Consider the following 26,533-nt stretch of genomic DNA (forward strand, 5'->3'; position numbering starts at 1 on the left):
AAAGAACTTGTGTACAGTATTGAATAATGTTTATTGGTGTTTCAAGTTACAAGGAACATTGGATTTCTTGCAGGTTTTTTTGTACTTCACATGAAAAAAAGAAGCTGCAATATTCTAATTTTATTGTTCTTGGGTTTAAATACATTAACGTCTTCCCACCAGCCCACTGCAGCCCTTTAACGGGGTCTTAAGGCAGGTGGGGGCGGACGTATTGATCATGTTACCACTGACTGGATGTCACATGATCGGAAGCCCGTCCCAACAGTTCACAATTATAACTAGAGACCAGGATCTGTCAGCGACAGCTCAGTCACTATGCTACCAACGCACAGTAGGCAGGCTCTCGGCAAATAAACCTTAGCCACCAAGGACACATATGTGCAGCGTACGGGTGTTAAGGCTCACCTTACTTGCAGCTGCACATATGTGGTTGGCAAGAGATTTAACGAATTTGAGCTGCAAACAATTCTGGAGTGTGTAGCTTCTTATTCGTAACTATGTGAGGTTAAAATGGGTGGGAAGGTAAAGCCTACGTGGAGGAACACTTTCTCTTTGTCAAATCCTTAACAGCCAAGTCATACCCACCATATATCTGCCACATCCCTCATAACAAAAAATTCTGATGTGGACAAATCCATGCATTTTAAGCCCAGCACACTACATTGCTATAGATTTAAAAAAAACACACAAACTAAATCTGTAAAGGCAGATTTTCTCTGCAACATACTTCATTATTTCATCATACAAAATAATATCAATAGAGCACAGCGGAAGCTAAAATTGGAGCTGATTTTAGAACACACAAAGCATCTATATTATACTTTAACAGAGAACATAGGTATTGGTGTTGTACAGCCACAGAGACTGATCTTCCATTTTCAAACCTGCTCCAGAATGAAAGCTATAATCTCACTGGCTGCCAAGACTTTTTCCTCTCCTCCACTTGCACAGTCAGGAATAAAAGTATAGTAGGAGCCATTTTCAAAAAGATTAGCAGACATGTATAGCAGACAAGCAGCAAACCTACAACTGTTTGCACCCAACTACTCTAAAAAACTAACTTAGTCTTGTTGCATTTACCTAATCATGAAGGTTTTTGGATAATCTAAAAAGCTTCTAGTATTCTAATCTACAAAGCCTAGCAGTTAAAGCCACCCAACAAATGCCCTCATTTTACAAAAGCATCCAAACCATTTTTATTTAATGTTAAAACAAGCACAAAACAGATAAAAGGAAATGCAACATGTAGATAATCCAGGAAAAGCAAACTGAAGATCTACAATGAAGATGGGCATTTCATGATGAGGCATGGACACATCTGGATTCAGGACGGGCAACATCACTGCAGACAGGTCACTACGACACTAGCACTAACCATGGGACAGACAGGTTAGGGGGGCAGTGAGAAGAGTTTACTTAACTGTTCTAGGCTGTAGCAAGGATGGTTTATGTTTGTGCTTAAAAGGTGAAGAGAAGAAATAAAAAACAAGAAGAAAAAAGTTTAAGTCAGATATAGAAAATGAAAATGAAGTTAATGCTGATGGCAAGCGGGACATGCACAACAGTATTCAGCTGGCATGCTGTCAGGAAACTTTTCTTTAAATACCAGTTCTGCTCAGTGATATGTCTAATAGGAGACTCTAATCTTTGGGCTCAGCAGGGTCTAAAGGAGATTTTTAAGGTTTTCTTTTACGAACACAAAATATTCTGAAACGCACATAAATGCACAATGGTTTCTAATTATCGACATCACAGAAAAAAAACAAAACGAAACAAAAATAAAACATAAAAAAAACCCCCAAACAATTTAGATGCACAAGCCTGTTCTCGAGTGCTCAAAACTCCATGCTGAGCTGAAGTGCTTTGAAAGCAGCAATATACTGAATTTTCTGTGTGCTCATAGTTTAGTTTTTATTACAGGGTTTACCAGCTTTTTAAAATATGACCTTCACATTTTTCCATGCTTGTTCTTTCATACATTAGCAGTTTGGGATTGTAAAGCTGTTTTTTCTATACCTACCTACTCTATGCAATAGTACTGCACAGAGCAGCCCCTTACCTCCTCTTCCAGAGTCCCCCGCCGGTGCTGCCCCTTCTCCTCTCCAGTGTGTGTCCCCATAGCAATTTGTGTTCTATTGGGGCACACCTGAAGGCATGCTCTCAAGCCGGGCAATGAGCATCCATAAACACACATAGTGTGACTTGGCCATGCCCCGCTAGCTCCCTCAACAGGTTTTGACTAATAGCAGCATGAGCCAAAGGCTCCCGCTGATCCCCGAGACTCCTGTGAGACTAAGAGGTGAAGAGAAGAGCTGCAACCAAGACCGCTCTGGATTACGAGAAGACTCAGGCAAATGTTTACGAAGGGGGGCAATAAGTGGTAAAACGCTTTTTTTTTTTTACCTTAATGGAGGGAATGTGTTAGCGCAAGAAATATTAACTTTAGAACCCCTTTAAATATAGGGTATTGCAGATTAGTAACTAGAGAACTCTGGCTCAGTGCCATTACTCTCTCTGTTAACAACTGTTGAGGTAAGAGATCAGTCACACAGGGAGATTATTGGTTGTAATGAGCTGGTTGACCTATGGTGGCCATACACACACTTATTTTTTAATCCGATCAATGTGCAAATCCATCAAAATGATTCAAATCAGCAAATAATCAAATACCCAAAACTTCCCTTCCAACTGATTTAGACCGATGTAGATGGGAGTTGAACATGCTAAGTTGATCAGCCGGGGAGAAAAATCATTAGTTTTACATCAATTGGCAGCACTGAGATACTCTGGTCACTAATTTGATTGTATTTTGATCAATCAGATTATGACATTGCAGGGTGGAAACAGATGCGATTGAGAACTTATGAACGTATCTTCCAACTATTGAACAAAATCCAATACCTGTGTGTGGCATATAGATCAATTGTGTTATTGACTATAGACTGAGTATTCCCATATTGGGAAAGATCAATTGGAAAAGAAAACAATTCATTGAAGACTGTATGGCCACCATTATGAACTTGCATTATAAAGGAGGAGCTGTAAAGCACAGCCATGTGTTGTACTGCAAAGCAAGAAACCAAGCCTGCACATGTAATGAGAAATATATGGTACTCTTATGGGCTTCATGCACACAGCAGTTTAGGAACTTACTACAAAGGTCGGAGCATTTATGTGGAACATACAACCAGGTGTTTCCGATCAGATGTGGAAAGGAAGCCTGTACAAATCAATGACAGGCTGACATTGCCAGCATGTAATCGCACATGCAGCAGTTACTTGCGATCAGGGAGGAAATGCGTCCCTAGAGGCTGTACCCACTACAGAAATACATTGATCTAGGCAGTGTACAACCCTAATTGGCCATTTGCATGAATCTTAAACCTTAACAAGTAAAACATTTTTCACACCAAGGTCATTTTTTCCCCCCATATGTTGTCACTTCATTAGGTCCCCATGGACTCTGTCAAATGTGAGAATCGGTGCTCAAGCTTAGCTGGCTCGGATTAGGAAAAAAAAAAAAATATCACACTTTGGCAGAGACCATATGATAATTTGCAAGTTGTTTAGGCAACTGTACAGAAGGTAAACTAGACTACAGTTACTGTAGAAGGTAGTTGAAATTGGCTAGGGGTAATATTTTCTTACATCTGCTTTAAAAAAAAAAAAAAAAAAAAAGACCTCACAGATTGTTAATCATACACAACAACCTAATCTTGAGCCAAAGCAACTGCCGACTATCTCTACAAAGGGACTTCACCATCTGATGACAAGACAACAAAATAAGTACATGTACACAAGCACTTTTCACATTCCAATGAACAGAATTCAGTACATGCTTGTGTATGGGAGGGAAATAGGGAACAACTGGAACCTACAAGTAGTCCCTGATTTTGAAGGCTTGTGTATGCTATGTCAGGTCACACTTCTGGTTTAAAAGATAGGTACACATAAATGAACATATACCCAGCAAAGCTGCACTCCCAGTTGCTCAGATTCAGCATCAACACTTGTTACTCTATACCAAAATACAGGCTAAAAAAGGTAGGGATGCACCAAAATTGTGGCTGAAAATAGCCCTAAAATCTAGTTGATACAGGGGGTTGTGTGTACTGCAGATATGAGGGGGGGGGGAGAAAGGGAGGAGAGGAGCAGTGCACACAGTGACTGGCTGTCACTATAGGTCAGTGTCGGTTTTTAAATGTAATTACCGGATTTTTTTTCTCCTCACTATAGCTCAGAGAATTAGCTGTCACTTTCCCCCCAGCTATAAGAAACAGTTTCCTTTTAGTTTATTTCCCCCTGAGTTAAAAGAAACAATGTTTCCTTTTAGTTTCTTTCCCGAGATAAAAGAAACAAAGCTCTGGGGAAAGTGACAGCTAATTCTGTGAGCTATAGTGAAGAAAAAAAAAAAAAAAGCTGGCAATTGCATTTAAAAATCAGCACAGACATATTGACAGCCAGTGAGGGAGCCTCTCTGTATACACTGCTACCTCACTGTATACACTGCTCCTCTCCCCCCTACAAAGAGGACCTGTCACTCATATGCTATCACATAGGGGACTATTGGTGGTCACAGGTTGGCCTGCATGGGGGGGGGGGGGGGGGGGCAATGTAACTTTTACCCCCGAGATGCTGAATTTTCGACTCAATCCTTGGTACATGATTGGCTCAGAACAATAGATGGCAATAAATAATTGTAGTCTGCTTGATGCAAGTCCCAATATGAGGACAGGCTCTACTAATATATTCTAGGACTGCTCCATGCTTATATAAAAGGTATTCAGCAGTGAGGGAGAAAAAGCCCCCTGACAGGATTTTGGGGATGTACTGTATTTCTAGAACTAAACCTGGAAGGAGGAGCATTGGACTTAGCCTTTAACATTACTAGAAGTAATCATCACGTTCTGGTGCTGTTGTATTAAATGGTACAAAGATTCCTGTTTATTGCCTACCTTAAATCTGTACTCAAGGAAAATGGCTAAACACACAGATGAAATACATGAAATTGAGCAGTTTTACCCGACAATGCATTTGTATGTCTGTCCATCCAATTCTAAGATATACACAGTACAGCCAGGCGGATAACACTGCTTTGTCTATTTTAGACTGTAGAAGGAATAAAGTAGTGTACTCTTCAACCCATGCCTGTTGACTGGACATGGTCTTTAAAAAAATTAAAAGCAACACACAATGAGCACATCCCCCCAGCGTGTTCCCTGTAACATCTATTTGCATGTAACTCACACAACTGGTTGCCAGTTCTGCCCTCCCTCTCCCAGTCTGAGCTGTATAGGGGAATGGAGGAGGTCAATACCAAATCAAGTCTGAAGGCCAGCTCCAAGGTCTTATTTTTAGTCCAAGGCACAGAAATTGCAAACTCGTTCTATTAGATTTTCAATCAAATTTTTTAACAATTATTTTGAACACTAGAAGCCTGAAAGGAACATCCGACAGCTGCAAAACAACACCGAAAAAAAGGCACAAACACGTATTACATGCAAATCTTTACGTTTACAACAGACTTTCTAGTAAAGCTATTAATTTAAAGTTGACCTCCAGGCAGACAGCTAAATACACAGATGAAATACATGTATAAAGAGCTGTTTTACCTGCCAAAAAGATGTGCATTTCTGTCCATTCAGTCCTAAGAGTTAAAAAGTTCTACCACAGAGCGCAATCCTACTGGCAGGGGATGAAGCCTAATCTTTCCCAGTTGCGGTTTTGTTTTTACTAACAATTTTCATCCCCATCCCAACCCTGTGACTGTACAGCAAAAAGAAGGAGAAGCTATCACTCTGCTATATCCTCCTATCAGCACACTCCTTGCACAGCAACACACCTGATTGGCTGCTACACCACAGGAAAAAGCAGATAAACCCGATGGCATATACAAGCAAACTGTGAAAGGATATAAGTGATGTATATTAAAATGTTCTCAGTCAGATCAGATACTGACATGCAAATGCATTTCGAGGCCCTGCCTCTATCAAGCCAAAATGCAATGCCATGGAGGTGGCAGGACACTTTTCTTAACCCAGAAGCCCTTGTAGCACTGTCTGTTGGGTTCACTTTTTTTTTTCTACTGATGAAAGATTTGCATTCATTCCTTACCGGTTGCACAGAGATTATGACACAGTCCGTATCTATTCTCACTGAGGACTTTAACCTTCTGTTTGATATCACTTATGAAGTCATACCCTGTCAGTTTGTTTACATATGCCATTTGCATTAGTTAGGGTCAGGATCTGAACCTGCAACCTCTGTGGTGTCTGGCTGTGGCTTTTCTCACTGTGTCACCCAAAATGCTGGACAGCTTTAGGTCTGATCCCTTAGGACAATCTTGCCTTGTCTCCGGATCCTAATACTCCTGAACCTATGCAGTTTGATGCTATTAAGAGATCCATTTCAACTCAGGAGAAAGAGAGAAATGTACAGAGAACTTATGTCTATATTGTGGGGACTTCAGTCACTACGCAGTCAATTGTCCCAACAAAGTTACAAAATTTGCTGTGAGCAATGTTATAGTGCTTGCACAAAAACTCCATTACTCAGTCTCCCTCTCCATTGATCTATGAAAAAAAATAAATAAAGTTAATTCTCTACAAATCTCATTTTGTCATCTCTTTTAAAAACAACCTGGAGAGTTGTAAAATTCTTTGCTCTGCTATGCTGGACTCCAGGGCCGGGAAGAACTTTATGGACACAGATTTTGCCCACAGCAATAATATTCAAACAAGAAATAAATCTGTCCCTATTGATATGGAGACATTTGATTGTACACCTTTATTGTCAAGACACGTTACCCATGAAAATGTTCCTCTGGTACTCTGATTTAAAGCTGACCATTGTCAGACTATCAGCTTTCAGCTGATCAAAATCACCAAAATGTCCTGGCATCAGCATTCCTTGTTTTTGTTACCCATATTCCCTCCATCAAACAAGCTCTCCACTGATCAAGGAATCACAAGTTGATGTGGTACCTACCTAGTCGTATGACAACCTGCCTCTACAATACCATGAATTCCAGGGATCTCATCGCCCGTATGACTGTCCCATTAAATTGCTCCCAGGGGCATAAATACCTTTTGGTCATCTTTTCAGTCTCTCAGAACCTGAACTAAAGGTGCTCAAGGAGTGGCTTTTTGAAAATTTAGAGAGGGGCTTTATCAGACACTCGGGGCAGAGGCAGCCCTGTTCTTTGTTGAAAGAAAGAAAGAAAAAAAAAAAAAAAAAAAAGAAGGACTCCACCTTGCGCCTGTGCAATAAATGGATTTGGATAAAATCACTATTGAAATCAATGATCCATTTCCTTTAATCTCTGAAATGTTGGAAAAGACTGTGTTCTGCCAAAACTAGACTTACGGGGGAGGGTTGGTGTTAATATAACCTTGACTGCATTTCTCAAGGAGAGGCATGGAAAACCGCATTTAGAACCAGTTATGGGAATTTATGGGAATTTCCAGTCAGTGGCTGTTCCTTCACAATTTCCTGCAACTTTTCAACATTTCACCGAATATGCGGATCAGTTGGAACAACTTGTGATGCTTGGATGAAATTCCCATCTTTTCCAATAACCTGGAGCAGAATCACAAGCATGTCTGATAGATTAAGGAAGAATCTACTTCAAATCAAACTGGGGAAATGTGAAATTAACAAAACCAGAACCAGTTTTCTTGGGATGTATTATTTTTCCAGAGAGAGTGAGCATGGATCCCAAGAGGATCAAAGAAGTTTTGGCTGTCCTGCCCTAAAAAAACCATCAAGGAAATACAATTTGTTGGATTTGCCAAAAGTAACGTCTCTAAGGTGATGGCACCAATTACACAGCTGACAAAGAAAGGGATGACCTTTGTGGGGTCATCTGAGGCACAGACTGCATTTAGTAAGCTAAAGACTTCACTTCTGCACCAATATTGGTACTTCCTGATCCCGAATTACCTTTTTTCGGCGGAAGTGGATACATATGACTTATTCGTAGGATCCTTTAACGAAGAGGAGAAAAGATGCAGCTTCATCTTTGAGCTTATTTCTGTTTTTTAAGGTCTTCCCAATTCCCAGCTCTTTATTCCCAATTATGACATTGAGAAGAAGTAGCTGCTGGCAACTAAAGAAGCCTTTTCCAAATGGAGACATCTGCTGGAAAGGGCTAATCATCCTGTAGCTGTTCACACTGATCATAAAAATTGTGAACTCATTTGTTCTGCCATTAAATTCTCTTCCAGAGAAGCACCTTGCTCTATATTCTTTTAATAAGGCCAATGCCTTTTCGAGGATGTTGTCTGAGCCTCTCCAGGAAGGCAACTCTAAATGTACAATCCTGCCTGAAAAGAACTTCCTAGGGGCCACAAGTTCTAAAACATTCTTGAGTCTTCTCAAAGAGGGGTATGAGAATGACCCACGTCTCAATCATCCTCATAAAAACATTAACCTCAAGTACAAGAACAGCTTTTTGACTTGAGCACATTGTCTCTATGTACCTGAACTGGTTCAAAAAACACTTTTGAACCATGTAATTCTATTTTCCTAACTGCTCCACAGGGACCACAATCACATTACACCTTCCAGATAGGAGCACAAGCATATTAATCAGAGCAATAAACAGGCTGCACTAATTTCACTTATGGCTCTATTAAAATGTGGAAATAATTTACTACTAATTTTATTAAAAGGACCAAAATTGGTACATAGGTTGAAAAATTCTCCTTGCCAAATCATTTTACAAAACTGATATCACTCGGAGAACACAAATTGTTCTTGTTCCATGTTATTTATCCACAAATACAGTTCCTAAGCCATGATTCTAAATAAACATTTCAAAGTATGGACAACTGCGTGCCTAAGACAACTTTCCTATATGTATATATACTGCCAAGGGATATTTGTCAGCTTATATTCCCTTAATCATTTGCACCTTAATTTTATATATAGTAATAAAATCTGGTTGATCCTGCCATTCACTGGCACTTCCTGTTTGTCTGTGTCCCTGCTGTAGCACTGGATACTATGGATCACCCTTTGGCACCTCTCCTGCGCATGCTCCTCTTTTAGTGAACGGGCAAGCCATTCACTCTTTCAAGTCCAAGTGTAAGCACCCCACATGACTACGGAGTCATCTTTGTGAGCGTATAGAAAAGGTCACGTGACCACTAAAGCACCAGTCAGAACTGTGCAAGCACAGGAAGCTAGTCCAGACTTCCTAATATGACATACTAACATTTGGATTTCTACATGCTCCTTCTACCAATCTCTCCTCCCAGCCAGGAACAAGCAGGGAAAGATCACATGATCACAACACAATAGATCAAAAATAAGGTATCTGGCAGCTGCAGTTTTACAAATAGGAAGGATTATGTATGCACTTATTTAGAATGTTTAATGCCACTTAATACGTGTGAGTGTAGTGTCACCTTAACTGTGCCTAATCCATACTCTGAAAGTCTGACCTTTTGTCTTGAATTCTCCTGTATATTAGCATTGCACGTCCTGGTATTCAAGTGTGCTTAGGCACTCCTGTGCCCACTGTTTCATAGCAGAATATCTGCATGAGAGCTCTAAGGCACTGCTGCCTCTGTTTTAGTTGGAAGGAGATTCAGTGATGTACCCATGATACTGCTTGCTGTTCTTGCTGGAGGCTCAGACATAAGGGAAGCAAAGCCATGCCTCTACCAAGATGGCCACCTCCACAGAGACACAGTGCAGAGCAAGGTAAGTGAGTAATAGATTGTAAGCTCCAAGGAGTAGGGCCCTCCTAATCCTCTTGTATTGAACTGTATTGTTGCTGTATTGTCTCCCGTTATATTGTAAAGCGCTGAGCAAACTGTTGGCGCTATATAAATCCTGTATAATAATAAAAAATAATAATAATAAGGAAAGATCAGCTACAAGGAGACCACAGGCAGAACTGGATCTAGCCTCATCTGTCCGTTCCTTCTTTTTCTGCACAACTTCCAGAATTCAGTTCCTTTTTAAACATAAGGTTCACACTATACACCAAAAGACACCTCTAATCTTGTAATATTTGCTCTAGGAAAATACGTATGTCTGACCTGCTCTACACAAGAAGACAGCTTACACTATACCAGGAAGGATTCTAACCCATCATAAGCAACTTAAACCTACCCAACTTTATTCAAAGTCATGCACCTGGTAATAGTCCTTAGATGTGGTAGCTGCATTAGTTTTCTGTTTGTTTAGACTTTTTTCTCCTCTCTTTTTTTACCTGGTGACCCTGCCAGTAACACACTTCCTGTCCTAGGGTGACAAACGTGCTACTTATAACTATACTATAGCCATCAGGAAACAGTGATGTAAATCTAAGACAAGAAATTTGTTAGGACTACAGTACTCAACTCCATAGCACAGGGAAAATGTTTTCTGCAGTTCACATGGAGACCTGAGCAGGGATGATGACACTGCTTGAGATTGAAGTGGAGCAGAGGTAGATCTGGGAGCATTAAGGAGGTATGTTTTTTCATTGTATGAGAGATGTACCAAATAATCACAGTGGTATATTTTAACAGACCAAAAGCAGAAATAAGTTTGTTCTTAGAATTTACATTAAATTTCCTTGGTGTGCTGGAAAAGAACATTTAAAGTGGAACTAAACCAAACAGTTTAAAGTGGTAAAAGGTTGCATTAAGTTACAAAACCTGCAGCCTTTTTTATGTGCTACTCACCCACCCCTAGTCCCCCCAAATACTTATAAGAGCCCGATTTCAATCCGGCACTCCTCCCTCTTCACTAGACTCCATGTGAGCAGTTGGAGCCACTGGCTCCTGCTGCTGTCAATAAAATCCAAGGAAGAGGGAGCAGGGGCAGGGCTGAGACGCACTGTGTGGGTCAATATACACACACACAGTGTGGCTCAGGATTGAACCTGCATGTATGCCACTATAGGAAGAGTCTTCCTATGGTGGCACACAGAGAAAAGGAGGAACCTAGGGCACTAGCGCGGGGGACCCCAGAAATGAGGATTGGGGTCACTCTGTGCAAAACCATTGCACAGAGCAGGTAAGTATAGAATATTTGTTAAAGAAAAAAAAACAAAAACACACACCTCTACAATTACATCCAACATATGCCGTGGATGATACCCATCACATTTGTTTGTGCTCTCAACTAAACTGTCAAACCATCAAATGGCTGGTATCATAACTTATCACATGTCCAGCACCATGGTAACTGCAGATCAGAGTCTAAGATGGCAGCTTCCTTGTCTGTAAAGGATAAGAGGGTTTAGTTCCACGTTAACCTGGCTATAAAAGGCCAGCAAACGCTGACTCAAGTCAGATCCCTGGTCTGCCAAATGGCATTCTTACGACAATGTGAACAAGAGGTGTACCCTAAGGTGTCATTTTAAGCAAATCAGAAGTGTTTTCTCTTTTAGAAGAATCTGGATTTCCAAGTTTGCTTATGCAGGGCATGCAGCTGGCTAATAAAACAGAGGGTTTCAAACAAGTCTGCACTACAAAAAAATAAATGTGCCAAAATAACCTTTCTATTAGTCTGATTAATAACAGCATCCCAGTGACAAAACACAAGCCTTCAAAGCTGTAAAACAAAAGCAACACAGTGTATATGAGCTGTCAGTAGAATTAGTAATTAAGCAACATACACATAACCAATCATGTCAGCGAAGGGTTGTTTGTAGAAAGCTTCATCTGCCACCCTACAGACAGCAAGAAGTCCAAAAAGAAGGCAAGCAGGCAAGAAAAGAAAGGAGAGAGCATTGAAAAGAAGACAATATAGGAGAAAGCCTTAAACTTGGCGAGAAAGAGATTAGTGAAAACAGGCGTAAAACAAGAATAATCCCAGCACAATTAGGATAAAGACACAGATAGATGTGAATGATGAAAGTAGAACTCCAGTCAAACAACAACATTAAAAAGAAAAAAATACATAAATGTGACCTGTTTTACCTTGCTACAAAATCTGTAATCCTGTTTAGCCTCAATTATGATGGGACCCATCTCAGAAAATCTGGCCATACATGGATCAAAATTCCTCCAGTTCAGCAGGAACCGTCCAAATTTCGATCAGTGCTTGGCCACTGCGTTTGAACAGATATCAGCCTACCAATCGGCTTCTGTTCAACTGCCTTGTTGGATCAAAGCTGCTTGTTCAGTGCTGCAACACGGATCTGTGTATTCTGAGGGTATTGAGTACAGGCCACTGTGAGAATACAATAGCTCAGCGGGGAGGATTCCTCATCCACCTTGATTGTGCAGATGGGGGAAATCTGTTCAGTCTTTTTTTTTTTTTTTTCAAATTTGGCCTGCTAAACTAAACAAAAAAAAAAAAATCTGGACCATATATAGCTAACTTAAGGAGCCAGGATGTGTACATGACTATTCATTATGGTAGTTTTGCAGTCTGCTTGGCCACCTGCCAGCTAACTAGATTACAATTAAGAGGCATCACATGGCTCCTCCATAGAGTTACTCCATGCACTACCTGCCCCCCCCATAAGGCTGCCTGGACATAAACTCCAGGGATGTTAAAATTTCTATCGCCTGGGATATGTGGTTCCGGGCGTCAGGCAGGTAGCTTTTTTCTACCTTTAGCCCTGCTGTGGGCAAGCAGTAGGGCTCACCTACTTCCACACCGCCGACGGTGCCAGCCACCCCACGCGTGTGAACCTCCCCTCTGCTTGCCAAGTCTCCCGGGCTCCGCTTGCCCATCTGCGGGACCGGGACTGGCTCAGTGTGCACCGGCATCTAGAGGAGAGCGAACACGTACCCTCCCCTTCATGTCCTGACCTGGAAGTGACGTTTAACACCACTTTCAGGTCCCCATTCACAGATTCCCGGCCTTTGAGGCCGGAAAAGAATGTAATGCAGTGTGATGTACACTGCATTACATTCAGGGGAGCACAGGGGAAACATGCAGGGTCCATAAAAAAATTGGAACTACCGCTATTTTATTCTCTAGTTTCTCGGATTTCAAAAAATTTATCATGTTTGGGGGTTTTGTGTAATCTTCAAGCCTAAAATGATTTTTTTAAACGTGCAAAAATAATCTAAAAATGGCTCTGGCAGAAAAAAGGATAAAGGATAAGCTGGACACTCCCCTTTCCTGACAAACACCCAATCAGTGCTCATTATACTGCAAGGTCACTCTGCTCCCTACTAGTCCCCGAGTGCGGTGCAGGAGACAGGCAGGGAGGAGAGGAGGAGATAAAATGGCGCAACGTTAAAATAAAAATTAAGCATTTAAGTCGTCATAAAGCCCCTTTTGATTTTAAAAGTCACAGACATTGCCAACAGCACCTAAGATTTAAATACGGTTTTGATTAAAATTGATTTATTTTTTTTGATCAGGACAAGTAGCTTGTCATGAGGGACAAGTAGATTGGGACACCAAATTTAGTCCCTTGACAAGTAGTTTTTTCAAAAATTTCCACACCCCTGCATCCCATTTAGCCCCCAGTGCCTGAAAACATAATCACAGTAATAGCAATTGTAGTTATTGCAGGGGAGAAACAAGTATAAACTTAGATTTCAGACTGTTACATCAGTAGAACTTTAAATCATAATCAATATTTATTGAATACACAGCTTGATTAAAACCTCTTTTGTCTGGAGTTCTACTTTGACATATGGTTAAAATTTATGTGGAATGAATTGTGAAAAGAAACATCAAGTGCATGTACACAATAAAGGGAAAACATCACATTTAAATATTGCCTTAGTAAAGATTTTTTTTTTTTTAAAGAATGTTAGTACAATTAGTAATGTCCTACTCAGTACTATTAAAAATATAAATAATAAAGTCTAGTCATTTAGAAAACATATCAAAAGCCAACTCAGGTCCTTAGGGGTAGTCCATATTACAACCTATGAATACTACCATTATCAAGGCTTTGACTAAATGCTCAAAATGTCTAGAAGTGCTCACCAGGTGCTTCCAGTTGACTGGAAGATAACAAGACAAGTTATAACCTTTTCATTAGTATTCAATTCAGATTCACAGTGTAATGGAACTATAGCTTGGACTGGACTACACAAAACAAGTGTGCACCATAGACTGGAATAAAAAATGGTTAAAAGGTTATAGGTAAAAGATAACAAGGTTTTAAAATAGAACTAAAGTCCAATTTAAAAAAAGCACAATTTGACTTTGTGAAGACATTTTACAGCAGGCTTCAATAACACGCCTTTTTTTGCCTCTCTGGATCAGCTGTGGGTATAAGATTGTGCATATGGGAGTTTTCAATATCTTTTTCTTATTGGTTGAACTAGATGGACTAGTGTGTTTTTTCAACCCTACTATGTAACAATTGAGATTCTATCAAAACAATGATTACCGATTATTTGCTTTCGTCTTCTGTAATAACTCATCTTGTCTTGTGTACCACTCTTCTAGCTCCTTAGTAGCTTTCTCCTTCCACTCTCCTTCTTGCTTTCGAGAGTTGGCATCTGGACCACAGAAAACAAGATTTCATGTTTATATTGGGGACAAATAAAACGGTAAATTAAAAAATCGTTAAGGTGGGTGCATAGCAATTGGTTTTATCATTATCAAGCTTTTCAGAACACCCAGGGCTGGTTGACACCAGATCGCAGTGCAGGAATGGAACGTTCTGTGGGCATTTCCTGACCTGTGCCAGAACGCACTTGCCCTTGCGATCTGCTGTGGGTGCCAATGTATTGTTAACAGCACCCAAAAGCAAATCACAAATGCAGCATGTTTGGGCACACCAAATCACTTAGTAGCGCAATACTAACTTGGTGCAGAGCATTTTTGAAAAAGTAGAGCATGCATTTCTTTTTCTGCGTACTGGTCACATTTACAAAAACCACACCGCATGGGAATGGTAAAATAACTTGTGCTGTGTTCCTGTGAGAATTGACCCTTCGGAAGAGGTCCCCCCACAGACCACAGCTCAACTCTGCCACCATTAGAATCACACCACAAATGGTTTGATCCAATGTCAAATGGGGTCACCACTCTACCCCAGAATTCCAAGGCTAGACCATAAACGCATTAAAAGGATATCTGAAATAAAAGAACTGTAGAAGTACGGTCAGTCTGAGGCTTTTCTTGAACTCCCATAGCTCTACCAAGACCCATGGCAGGGTTGCCAACTTACCTTGCATCATTGTTCTAAAAATGGATATGCAGCCCAAAAGACAGAGAAACACATTTTATTAATTTTCACTGTCTGCCTCCGCAGTTGACAGCTTCTAGTTCTCAATGAGCTGCAAGGGTGCTGGCAAGTGCTCTTGTAGTTCATGGAGCTTCCTACTCTTCATTAACTGTATGCCCATACAGGAGGTACAACTATACTAAGTGTCTGCAGGAGCCTGACATTGCACCTGGAATCAGTAGACCGTGGGTGCAATGTTTTCCAGGCTTCTGCAAGAAAAAATGATGAATGCACAATTTTTCTACAGAAATATGTGCATTTATAAATTTTTTTTCCTGAAAGCTCAACCTATCCTTTAACCGGTTCCCGTCCGCCCTATAGCAAAAATACTGCTACAGGGCGGCACGTGTACGCAAAATCACGTATATATACATGATTTTGCAATTCTGGGGAGGGGGCACACACGAGCCCTACCTGCCTCGCCATTCGCAGCCATGGCTGTCAATCACTGGGTCCCGTACAGTAATTGCTCCCCAGCGCCTGGTGATTTCCGAAGATCTCCGACTGGGAGGAGGACTGTTTTGTTTACTAACAGTTCTCCCTGTCAGCTCGGGCACCCTGCTTTGGATGGCAGTGCACAGCACAGCCATCCAGAGCAGTGTGATTACAGTAAGCACACTGACACCGACCCTAGTAAAACACTCCCTGCACACAGTTAATCCTTCGATCGCCCCTCAGGTTAACCCCTTCCTGCCCAGTGTCATTAATACAGTGTCAGTGCTTTTTTTTTTTTTTAGCACTGATCACTGTACTGGTGTCACTGGGGATGTCAGTGACACCAAGTCAGTTCCCCCCAGTGTCAGAATGTCCGCCGCAGTCCCGCTATAAGTTACTGATCGCCACCATTACTAGTAAAGATGAAAAAAAAGAAAAAAACCCCAGTATATATACTGCCATTTGTAAATGCTATAACTTTCATGTAAACCAATTAATTTACACGGATTGGGATATTTTTTTTTTTTTTTAAGCAAAGACATGCAGCAGAATACATTTTGGTTTAAATGTATGATGAAACTTGATTTTTTCATATTTTTTTTTTACTGGACATGTCAAAAATATAGTTTTTTCCCCAAAAATGTCGGTGTTTTCTTTTTTTTTTTATAGTGCAAAAAATAAAAAAAAAAATGCACAGGCAATCAAATACCACCAAAAGAAAGCTCAATTCGTGGAAAAAAAAAAAGACAAATTTCATTTGGGTGCAGCATTGCATGACCACGCAATTGTCAGTTAAAGTAACGCAGCGCTGTAACGCAAAAAATGGCCTGGTCAGGAAGGGGGGTAAATTCTCTGTAGGACAAGTGGTTAAGTTAAAAGTAAACAAATGATTTCACAGAGGTTACTGACATAGTTTTACCTGTCCACGGTGCAGTGCTTCCTTCTGAAGTACAATGAGAAAAGAAGAGCTAATATTTTAGCCTAACAGACTATAAATAATATGCTCACCAAGTACTTCTAAACGGCTCCTCTGCTCTTCTCTCCACTTCCGGAGGCTTTCTGGTTCTGCTTGCAAACGGTCAGCTTGGGAAATGGCTGCATAACTATCTGTTGGCCCATTACTTTCCTGCTCCAGACAAAACAAAAAAACTACAGCATTAATATTGTGCGGTTTCCAATCACAAATCAGAATTTCCTAAGTAACGTCTACAATCACTTCCAATGCTTTAGGCATTACAGTAAATTTTCATAGTTGAAATCCGTATCTGCTCACTATTTTAATGTGCCATTTGTAGTTCTGTACAGTTAGTGATTTACACACAGGTGATACAAGCAATTCATTCCTGCACAAGCAATTCATCTTCCTGGTTCAGTAAAGCTTCCCATATCCCTTTTTTCTCCTGTATTATTTTTGAACAGTGAATCTGCATCATCGCTTCCACAGCACTAAATTCTGGTTCAAAAAAAATTATTTTCAAGTTTATATTCTTAACTCAAAAAAAGTACCTTCTAATGTGCTCAACCTTTACCAATTTCTTTTTTTTAATGCTGCTGCGATCTGGCTACTTTCACTCCCCATGGACCAACTGTATGTGGAAACGTAGCCATGCTCTCTTGCTTGCTTCCGAAATGAACTAGGGACTACAGGATGCGTATTGTGCATAGAGCATTGCATATGACCACAACTAACGTGCACTGTTCATGCCACACAAAACGGAAGAGAGGGGGGAAAAGGTTAAGGAGCTCACATGGAGACCTTGCAAGGAGGCAGAGAAACAGTAAGAAACACTTTTATGCAAAAAAGTGATTACAGGGCTATTAAGTAGTGGATGTGTATTTCTGGAGAATGAGAATATTGTTTAGTGTCACTTTAACACCTTCCCGCCCGGCCTATAGCAGATTGACAGCCGGGCAGGACACTCCTCGTTGTGACTGGGCATCATATGACGTCCTGTCAAAACGAGCCACGTAGCGACGCGACCTGTCACCAGCTGTGTCCCCGGGACACAGCTGATGACATATCACTACACCAGCCCGTTGCCAGTGTCATGTGACCAATCCCAGCAGATCACATGTCAATTGTATACAATGGATGGCTTCCTGTCATGCCATCCATTGTATACAATTATGTTGTTAGCTTTGACTGGTCAAGGCAGTCACATGATACAGACAGGACCAATCACAGCCCATCTGTATCATGTGATCAGCTTTGCACAATCACAACAAAAGACTGAATGAATCAGTTTCATTCAGTAACAATGATTGCAAATATCAATGAAATACATTGGTATTAGCAATCATAATGTGTTAAAAAAAAAAAAAATCCTGATCACTTGCCCAGAGTAGTTTAATGTTACTATGGTAAAATTGTATTGCTTTGGTCACAGTGTGCTGAAAAATAAAATCGTAAAAAAAAGAAAAATGTAATACAAAATACAAAAAATAGAAACATTTGAAAAAAAATAAATTAAATTATTATTATTTTCACCAAAGAAATGCAGCAGAATACATTTTGACCTAAATGTATGAAGAAATGTTATTTATTTGCAAAATTCTATAACAGAAAGGAAGAAAAGTGCTTTCTTTGTTTTAAAGTTTCAGGCGTTTTTGTTTTATTTAGCAAATAAAAAAACTCAGAGGTGATTAAATACCACCAAAAGAAAGCTTATTTGTGTGAAAAAAAAAATAAAAATTTCATATGGGTACAGTGTTGCATGACCGCGCATTTGTCATTCACAGTGTGACAGCGCAGAAAGCTGAAAATTGGCCTGGGCAGGAATGGGGTAAAAGTGTCCGGTATTGAAGTGGTTAAGAAGCAATAAATCTGACCTAGGAAGCAGGATGTAGCAGAGTCATCTTACTGACTGCAAATTCTTTGTCAGGTAAAACTGAGCATATTGACTTCAAACTCAGCAGTTCTGCTTATTGTATACAAAAGAAAGCACAATTTCTACATAAAATACTGTAGATGTAAAAGACTGGGAAAATGATGTAAAACGGGTTCCTCTGCATGCACCAGTTAGTGGCAAACTAAGGCACCAATTAAGGTCGCCCAGTTAGTGCATGTAGCACTTCGTCCCATCTTTCTAGATGATGTTGTTTCCAAGATATCTGGCATCACCTCCCCTTTCCAAACTGCTGTCCGACTACAAATATAGGAAGGAGATGAATTGGAGGTGGTTGACAGTGCTTGAACTGGGCGACAGGTATGTCCCGGAGACAAGCCCATTCACTAGGGGAGTTGAGCATTTCAGCTCCCTGTTTCACCCCTTTTGTCTTTTCAGGCAATGATAAGCCTAGTTGAACCCAGCTTCACTGGTTTCTAGAACACAGGCAGCCGAGCCACACAGTGTTGTTGGTTGCAAGGATGCAGGGTTGCAGTGTTTTCACATGCTAGGATGCAGGCAGCTGGGCCACACAACATCATGTATTTCAATAGTGCAACCAACCTGGCCATCATAGCAACCATTAACACTGTGCAGCCTGGTTGCCTACATCCTAAAATTCAATGAAGCTGGATCACTGTGTGGCTGCTTGAAAAGACTGAGTGGGTAGAATAAGGGAACTGACAGTGCTCCTGATGTGTCTCATTGAACATGGTGATGGATCTGTCCAAAGTTCAACATTAGTAATGCCCACAAATGTGGCTTCTATCTGGGGAGGAGCAAAGAAGCTGAAAAACAAGGAATACAAAAAGGATGTTCCCTCACATTTCAAGAGTGGTTCACTGGAGAGGCAAATACAGGTATTTAGACACAAATTTATAGGCCTGCATTTAATATTTATGAGAATTATTAAGAGCTTTCTAATTAAAGCAGAACAAGCCTAGTCTAAGTTTTTGTGCTTATTCCACTCACTCAGTGAAGAATCAGGTGGGCAGCACAGTGGCTTAATGATTAGCACTTCTGCCTGGCAGTACTAGGGTCGTTGGTTAGAATCCCAACCATAGCACAACCTTGCCTGGAGTTTGCATGTTCTCCGAGGCCTGAGGAAGTCACATGGTACTGTGACGCAACGCGTCGGCCCAACGTAGTGACGCACTTCCGGCGTGGCGGCCATCTTGGTACACCCATTTACTCTGTACACCCATGCAGATGACATCCAAAGGCATGTGGCTGGAGCCCTGATTTTTACTATGTTCATGTAAGTGCGCATTCTATCTACATTTTACTTGGCAATAAACATATTACACAATGGAAGCTTGTGTTTTATGTTTCATGTGAGTGGTTAGCGCAGCATGTGAACCTGCTTGGAGAAGGAGCCAGTGTTGGAGTTCTGATCCCTAGAGGGAGATCTATATACAGTGGGAGCTGTCGTTTGGAGTGATACTGACCTGGAGGATCTGTGAGAGGGATCCTATTAAAACGCTTTGACTCGCAAGGGTCGAGTCTATAAGGTGAGAGGCTAATTCAGCCGGTGGTCGGATGATCCTCTGTGCAGCTATCAATCCACTTTTACACACGCATATCAGCACGAGTTGTTTTGTTCACCTGAGTGTGATCATTTTAGGTTGGACTTTAAACGCATGAAAATAAACTTTTGTGTGTGTGCTATTGCACGGATTGGAGTTCACATTTGCATGATTTTGTTTTGTTTTATTCACTATATGGGGTTTGTTTAGATATATATACGTTAGTGCACTATTTTTTTATTTATATAGATGTATGTGTGTACACTTGTAGAAACACACATTGTTTAATAATTTAACAGTCAAAAGGACCGGTTTTTCACCATCACTGTAGGAGGTTTTTGTTGTTTGTGTTTAAGTATAAGCATAAGTTTATTTGTAGGGGACACATTTATTCACTTATAGTTGAGGGGGTTTATTTGCTCATTAGTGTATTTAAATTTAAGCGAGTAGCGCTACATTTCTCACAAATTAAATTGCATGTTCTCCTTGTGCCTTTGTGGGTTTCCTCCGGGTACTCCGGTTTCCTCCCACACTCAAAAGACATTCTGGTAGGCTAACTGGATCCTGTCTAAATTGGCCCTAGTATGTCTATGCATGAATGTGAGTTAGGGACCTTAGATTGTACACTCCTTGAGGGTTAGGGACTGATGTGAATGTTTATATATATATATATATATATATATATATATATATATATATATATATACACACACACATACACACATATATATATATATATACACATACACACATATATATACATATATATATATATACACATACACACACACACACACACACACACACACACACACACACACACACACACACACACACACACACACACACACGATTTAAAAACAAAACGCATCTTTAAATGGAATTTGTGGATAGTGTCCAAGGCTGGATTCACACCATTTCCACTGCATTTAATATGCGTTGACATTCACCAAATACACTTGAGTTGACATGTGCCACTGTTTTTTTAACACGTATTAATACATTTGTTTTTTTTTCCTTAACACATGCTGTAATGCATTGTAATGCACTGCAGTTCATTGTGCCACATTTAAAAGCAGCATGCTCCGTTTTCACCCAGTGCACACTAATGCAACACATTGGTGTGAACTGGGCCTGGCCAAAACGATGCATTCTGGTTTGTTATTTCATTTGGTCTGTGTTGAGCAAAGCAGCCCAATGCATATGGTGTGAATGAGCCCTTACAAAAAAAACAAAAAACAAATGGTTTCTCATAGTAAAGTTCAAAAGATGAGTCATGAGAAAATATTACAAAATTATCTGAAAATGGGCAGGCAAAGGGAACATCCATTAGCAGTCTAATATGTTGTCTTCATTCTCTCACCGAAATACTGCAGCTGCCACAGGTAAACAGTCCTCAGCATAAATGTGTACATCCCATTAGAAAAGTAAGATTTTATTCAATACCTCAATGAACACAAGAACAATTTTCAAAATTTTGACAAAACTGAGTTTTATAGAACATTTGTTTAACTCATTACATGAAAGTAACGTTAATACAAACTTAGATTACAAAATTACAAAATGTTACTCAAATTATTTGATGCAAAAATTAATACACCCCAAAACAAAAACTACTACATCTAGATTTTTGTATGACCTTGATGATTTGTAAGGACAGCACCAAGTCTTCTAGGCATGGAATGAACAAGTTGACGACATACTGCAATATCTATCTTTTTCCATTCTTCAAAAACAACCTCTTTTAGAGCCTGGATGGAGAGTGATGCTCAACTTGTCTCTTCAGAATTCCGCATAGGTGTTTGATTGGGTTCAGATCAGGAGACATACTTGGCCACAATCACTTTCACCTTGTTCTTCTTCAGAAATGCAACAGTGGCCTTACATGTGTGTTTTGGATCATTGTCCTGTTGGAAAAGTGCATGACAACCAAGGGCACAGAGTGATGGTAGCATCTTCCCTTTCAATATAGAGCAGTACATCTGTGAATTCATGATACCATCAGTGAAATGCAGCTCCCTGACACCAGCAGCACTCATGCAGCCCCACAGAGGGAAACTGCCACCACCATGTTTCACTGTAGGCACCATGCATTTTTCTTTGTACGCCTCACCTTTGCAACGCCATACAGTTTTGAAGCCATCAGTTCCAAAAACATTTATCTTGGTCTCACCACTCCAGAGTACAGAGTTCCAGTAGTCTTCTTTTTCAGCATGGGCCCTGGCAAAATCCTAGGCAGGCTTTTTTGTGTATTGGCTTTAGGAGAGGGTTCCTTCGTGGATGACACCCATGCATGCCATTTCTCTGCAGTGTATGCCGTATTGTGTCATGGGAAACAGTCGCCCCAGTTTGGCTTTCTACTTCTTTTGCTTGTGAGTTTTATTCTTATAATACCTCCTCATCATTAAAGTTTTTTTATGGTTTTACACTATGGGATGTTTGCTTTTGTTTCTGTTCACATGCTGAAACTTGGTTTACTGAGAGGAGAGGAGAAAGTTTAAAAAGGCTCTTTTGAAACTACACACTGTCATTTATATGGGCGCTGGTCATCATCCTATTGGTTACTATCAGCCAGATCGCATGATTCCCAGGAATGAATATTGGTGCCATTCTTGCCATCACGCATTGGGCTAGTCCAGTGGTCGGCAAGCCGCGGCTCGCGAGCCACATGCGGCTCTTTACCCACTCTAATGCGGCTCTTCTGTGTGCCGGGCGCCTGCTCCCCTCCCTCCTCTCGGTCGGCCGCTCCCCTGCCTCCTCTCGGTTGGCTGCCCCAAAAGTCCGCGCGGACCTTTTAATCCGGCCCGCGGATGTGGCTGTCAGGATGTGTGTAGGCGGGGCAGCGTGCCGAACGTGAGGGGAGGGGAGCTAGGCTCCTCTCACAGTCCGCCCTGAAGACCCGAACGGCGCGGGAAGACAGCGAGAGGAAAGGTAAGTGAATTGACACGGGGGACTTGGCTTACTAGAAGGGGGGGGGGGAATAGTACTGTGGGGGATGAAATACTATATGAGGGATGAAATACTATATGGGGGGATGAAATACTATATGAGGGATGAAATACTATATGGGGGGATGAAATACTATATGAGGGATGAAATACTATATGAGTGATGAAATACTATATGAGGGATGAATTACTATATGAGGGATGAATTACTATATGAGGGATGAATTACTATATGAGGGATGAAATACTATATGAGGGATGAAATACTATATGAGGGATGAAATACTATATGAGGGATGAAATACTATATGGGGGGATGAAATACTATATGGGGGGATGAAATACTATATGGGGGGATGAAATACTATATGAGGGATGAAATACTATATGGGGGGATGAAATACTATATGAGGGATGAAATACTATATGAGGGATGAAATACTATATGAGGGATGAAATACTATATGAGGGATGAATTACTATATGAGGGATGAAATACTATATGAGGGATGAAATACTATATGGGGGGATGAAATACTATATGGGGGGATGAAATACTATATGAGGGATGAAATACTATATGGGGGATGAAATACTATATGGGGGGATGAAATACTATATGGGGGGATGAAATACTATATGAGGGATGAAATACTATATGAGGGATGAAATACTATATGAGGGATGAAATACTATATGGGGGGATGAAATACTATATGGGGGGATGAAATACTATATGGGGGGATGAATTACTATACGGGGGATGAAATACTATACGGGGGATGAATTACTATGGGGGATGAATTACTATATGGGGGATGAATTACTATGGGGGATGAATTACTATGGGGGATGAATTACTATGGGGGATGAATTACTATATGGGGGATGAATTACTATATGGGGGATGAATTACACTATGGGGGATGAATTACACTATGGGGGATGAATTACTATATGGGGGATGAATTACTATGGGGGATGAATTACTATATGGGAGATGTATTTTCAGTTTTAAAAATGTGGCTCTCAAAATAAATTTCAATCATGGTTTTGGCGAGATTTGGCTCAGTTGAAAAAAAAGGTTGCCCACCACTGGGCTAGTCCCAAACCAGGTGCTTAAGACCAACCTAGAGATAGGTGGTCCAGGGCTAACGGTGAGTGCACACGTGGAGCACCGAATGAGCATAGAGGAGCACCTGTCATTTTTGCACAAATTCACCAATTAATATTCAACACCTGGGCACTTTATTTTTCCAAATTGGGACTGAATGTTACAATTATTCACTTTGTATATGTGAAGCAAGATTACCTATGTATTGCTAAATTTAATGCATTTAATTTATGCACGGTCCACATGGTATTGTTTGTTTTTGTGTTATTGGTTCACAAATTAGGACTGCAGCGTATACTTATCAAAGTTGCATGAATATCTATTCCTAAGCACAACAGCACTATATTTTAATTAATCTTCGTGTAGCCTTCACCTTTCTTGTGTAAAGAAATCATTTTCTTTCTCAGGCATTGTGACATTTCTCTTCCATGTGGGGCCATTGCTGACAGCATGAAATGGGAAGGGGTTTTCTAAGTTAAGCAACCCCCTTTTATAATTGTCTGCTGGACACTTGTTTAATGAATAATTAGACCCACATGTAGTTGAAATCTTCTTAATTAGGATTTTGTGGTCTAAAATTTAGCTTTGCTCTTAAGACTTTAATTGGGGTGTATTCCTGACCAATGACACCACAAAACAACTCATCCACGCCTTGGTTATATCCCGCCTCGATTACTGCAACTCCCTCCTCACTGGTCTACCGTTACACAGGCTATCCCCCCTTCAGTCTATTATGAATGCAGCTGCTAGGCTCATACACCTTACCAACCGATCAGCGACTGCTGCCCCTCTCTGCCAATCCCTCCACTGGCTTCCACTAACCCAACATATAAAATTCAAAATACTAACCACAGCTTACAAAGCCATCCACAACACTGCCTCTAGCTACATCGCCAACCTCATCCACAGATATCGGCCAAATCGCCCAGTCCGCTCCTCCCATGATATCCTCCTCCCACGCTTGCCTCCAGGACTTCTCCAGAGCCTCTGCCATCCTCTGGAACTCCCTACCACAGCATGTCCCGTCAGCCCCCACCCTATCTGCCTTTAGGTGATCTTTGAAAACTCACTTCTTCAGGGAAGCCTACCCCACCTCCACCTAAGAACTGTACTCGAATCACCTCCGCCAGATCATCACCCGCAGCTATCATCTTTTGTATCACCTCCCACTTCCTTTAGATTGTAAGCTCCACGAGCAGGGCCCTCCTATTCCTTCTGTACTGAAATGTATTGTAATTGTACTGTCTCCCTTATATTGTAAAGCGCTGCGCAAACTGTTGGCGCTATATAAATCCTGTATAATAATAATAATTCATTTTTGCAACATGGTCTTGAATGAATTTGTTAGAAAAAATACTTTGTGTGTGCAAATTAACAAATCTTGTTTGCAATCAATGGCCCGCATTAGTGGGAGTATTTTGTAGTAGAGTGTTCCATAGAAAATGTTGATTCTGAAAGGAAAGGTTTTCTGAAAAATCTGTTGGGGTGTACTCATTTATGCTGAGCACTGTATACTACGCTTACTACTCCGCTAGTATGAATGGTTATTTTTTTCTAGCTTTATAGCCGAGTGGTCTCCTTAAGCAGGCTAACACGTTCTATTTTAAACTACAGTAACAAGCTGTCTGCACCAGGAGAAATACATGTAATCTCCTTATCTCACTGGATGCTCATTGTACTAAAGAGATCAGAAGAACGCATCCCTTTGCATCCCCAGACCAGAGATCTTTGTTCACATATCTGATTGCATTTATCAAGAGGACATAAACAGTACAAAGATGTACACATACTTCAGTGAGATTACAAGGTTAAGGGCACTGTAGATAAAGCTGACAAATTAATGCTTATGATAGGTCACCAACTATAAAGAATAGAACAGAAACCGATTTTACCTGATAAAATTCACCATTCATAACACCATCTGCAAAACAACAAAACAAGAGGATTTAGACGATAATACACAGACATATGTTGACCAAAAAAATTAAAGAATTACATTTATTTCATTCACTGAAATGCATTGGGTTGCCATTCACAGCATGGGCAAGCCATATTAAACTAGATCACAAAAAGTTTTGTTTGACATGGGCTTTAAAATATATTACATTTCAAGAATACTGATAAACACTATCTGCTTGATTTACTAAAACTGGAGAGTGCAAAATCTGGTGCATAGAAACCTCAGCTTCCAGGTTTTTTTGTCAAAGTTTAATTGAAGAAGCTAAATTTAGAAGTTGATTGGCTACCATGCACAGCTGCACCGGATTCTGAGTATACCAGTTTTAGTAAATCAACCCCTATGTGCATTTAAATTGACTACAAAATAGATATGCATGATGTGAACAATTCCACGATTTCTTTTTTGTCCAATTTTTATTTGCTCTATGCTTTATTTTCAGAGTACTGTACATTAAGACTGCATACATTTAATTAAAAACTGGAAATATGGTGGTGTAAAACATTTGACCGGAGGG

At 40.5% G+C, this 26,533-nt stretch overlaps 1 protein-coding gene across 4 annotated transcripts in view; it reads right to left on the reverse strand.

Annotated features, from left to right (window-relative positions):
* CLTA (clathrin light chain A) overlaps positions 1–26,533 on the reverse strand; it is a 47,471-nt gene that overhangs the window by 2,663 nt on the left and 18,275 nt on the right. The window contains exons 2-6 of one of the 4 annotated variants that reach the window (XM_089670884.1): positions 25,952–25,980; positions 16,595–16,712; positions 14,309–14,420; positions 11,618–11,671; positions 1,422–1,457 (exon numbers count right to left, since the gene is read on the reverse strand). In XM_089670884.1, the coding sequence (XP_089527010.1) occupies positions 1,422–1,457; positions 11,618–11,671; positions 14,309–14,420; positions 16,595–16,712; positions 25,952–25,980 (349 nt within the window). The remainder of the gene's footprint in view (positions 1–1,421; positions 1,458–11,617; positions 11,672–14,308; positions 14,421–16,594; positions 16,713–25,951; positions 25,981–26,533) is intronic. The other 3 variants (XM_089670887.1, XM_089670886.1, XM_089670888.1) reach the window with 3 other exon arrangements.

This window comes from Staurois parvus, unplaced genomic scaffold, assembly GCF_062004578.1.
Source record: "Staurois parvus isolate SC_StPar_1 unplaced genomic scaffold, SC_StPar_1.0 ptg000096l, whole genome shotgun sequence".
NCBI classification, from domain to species: Eukaryota; Metazoa; Chordata; class Amphibia; order Anura; family Ranidae; genus Staurois; species Staurois parvus.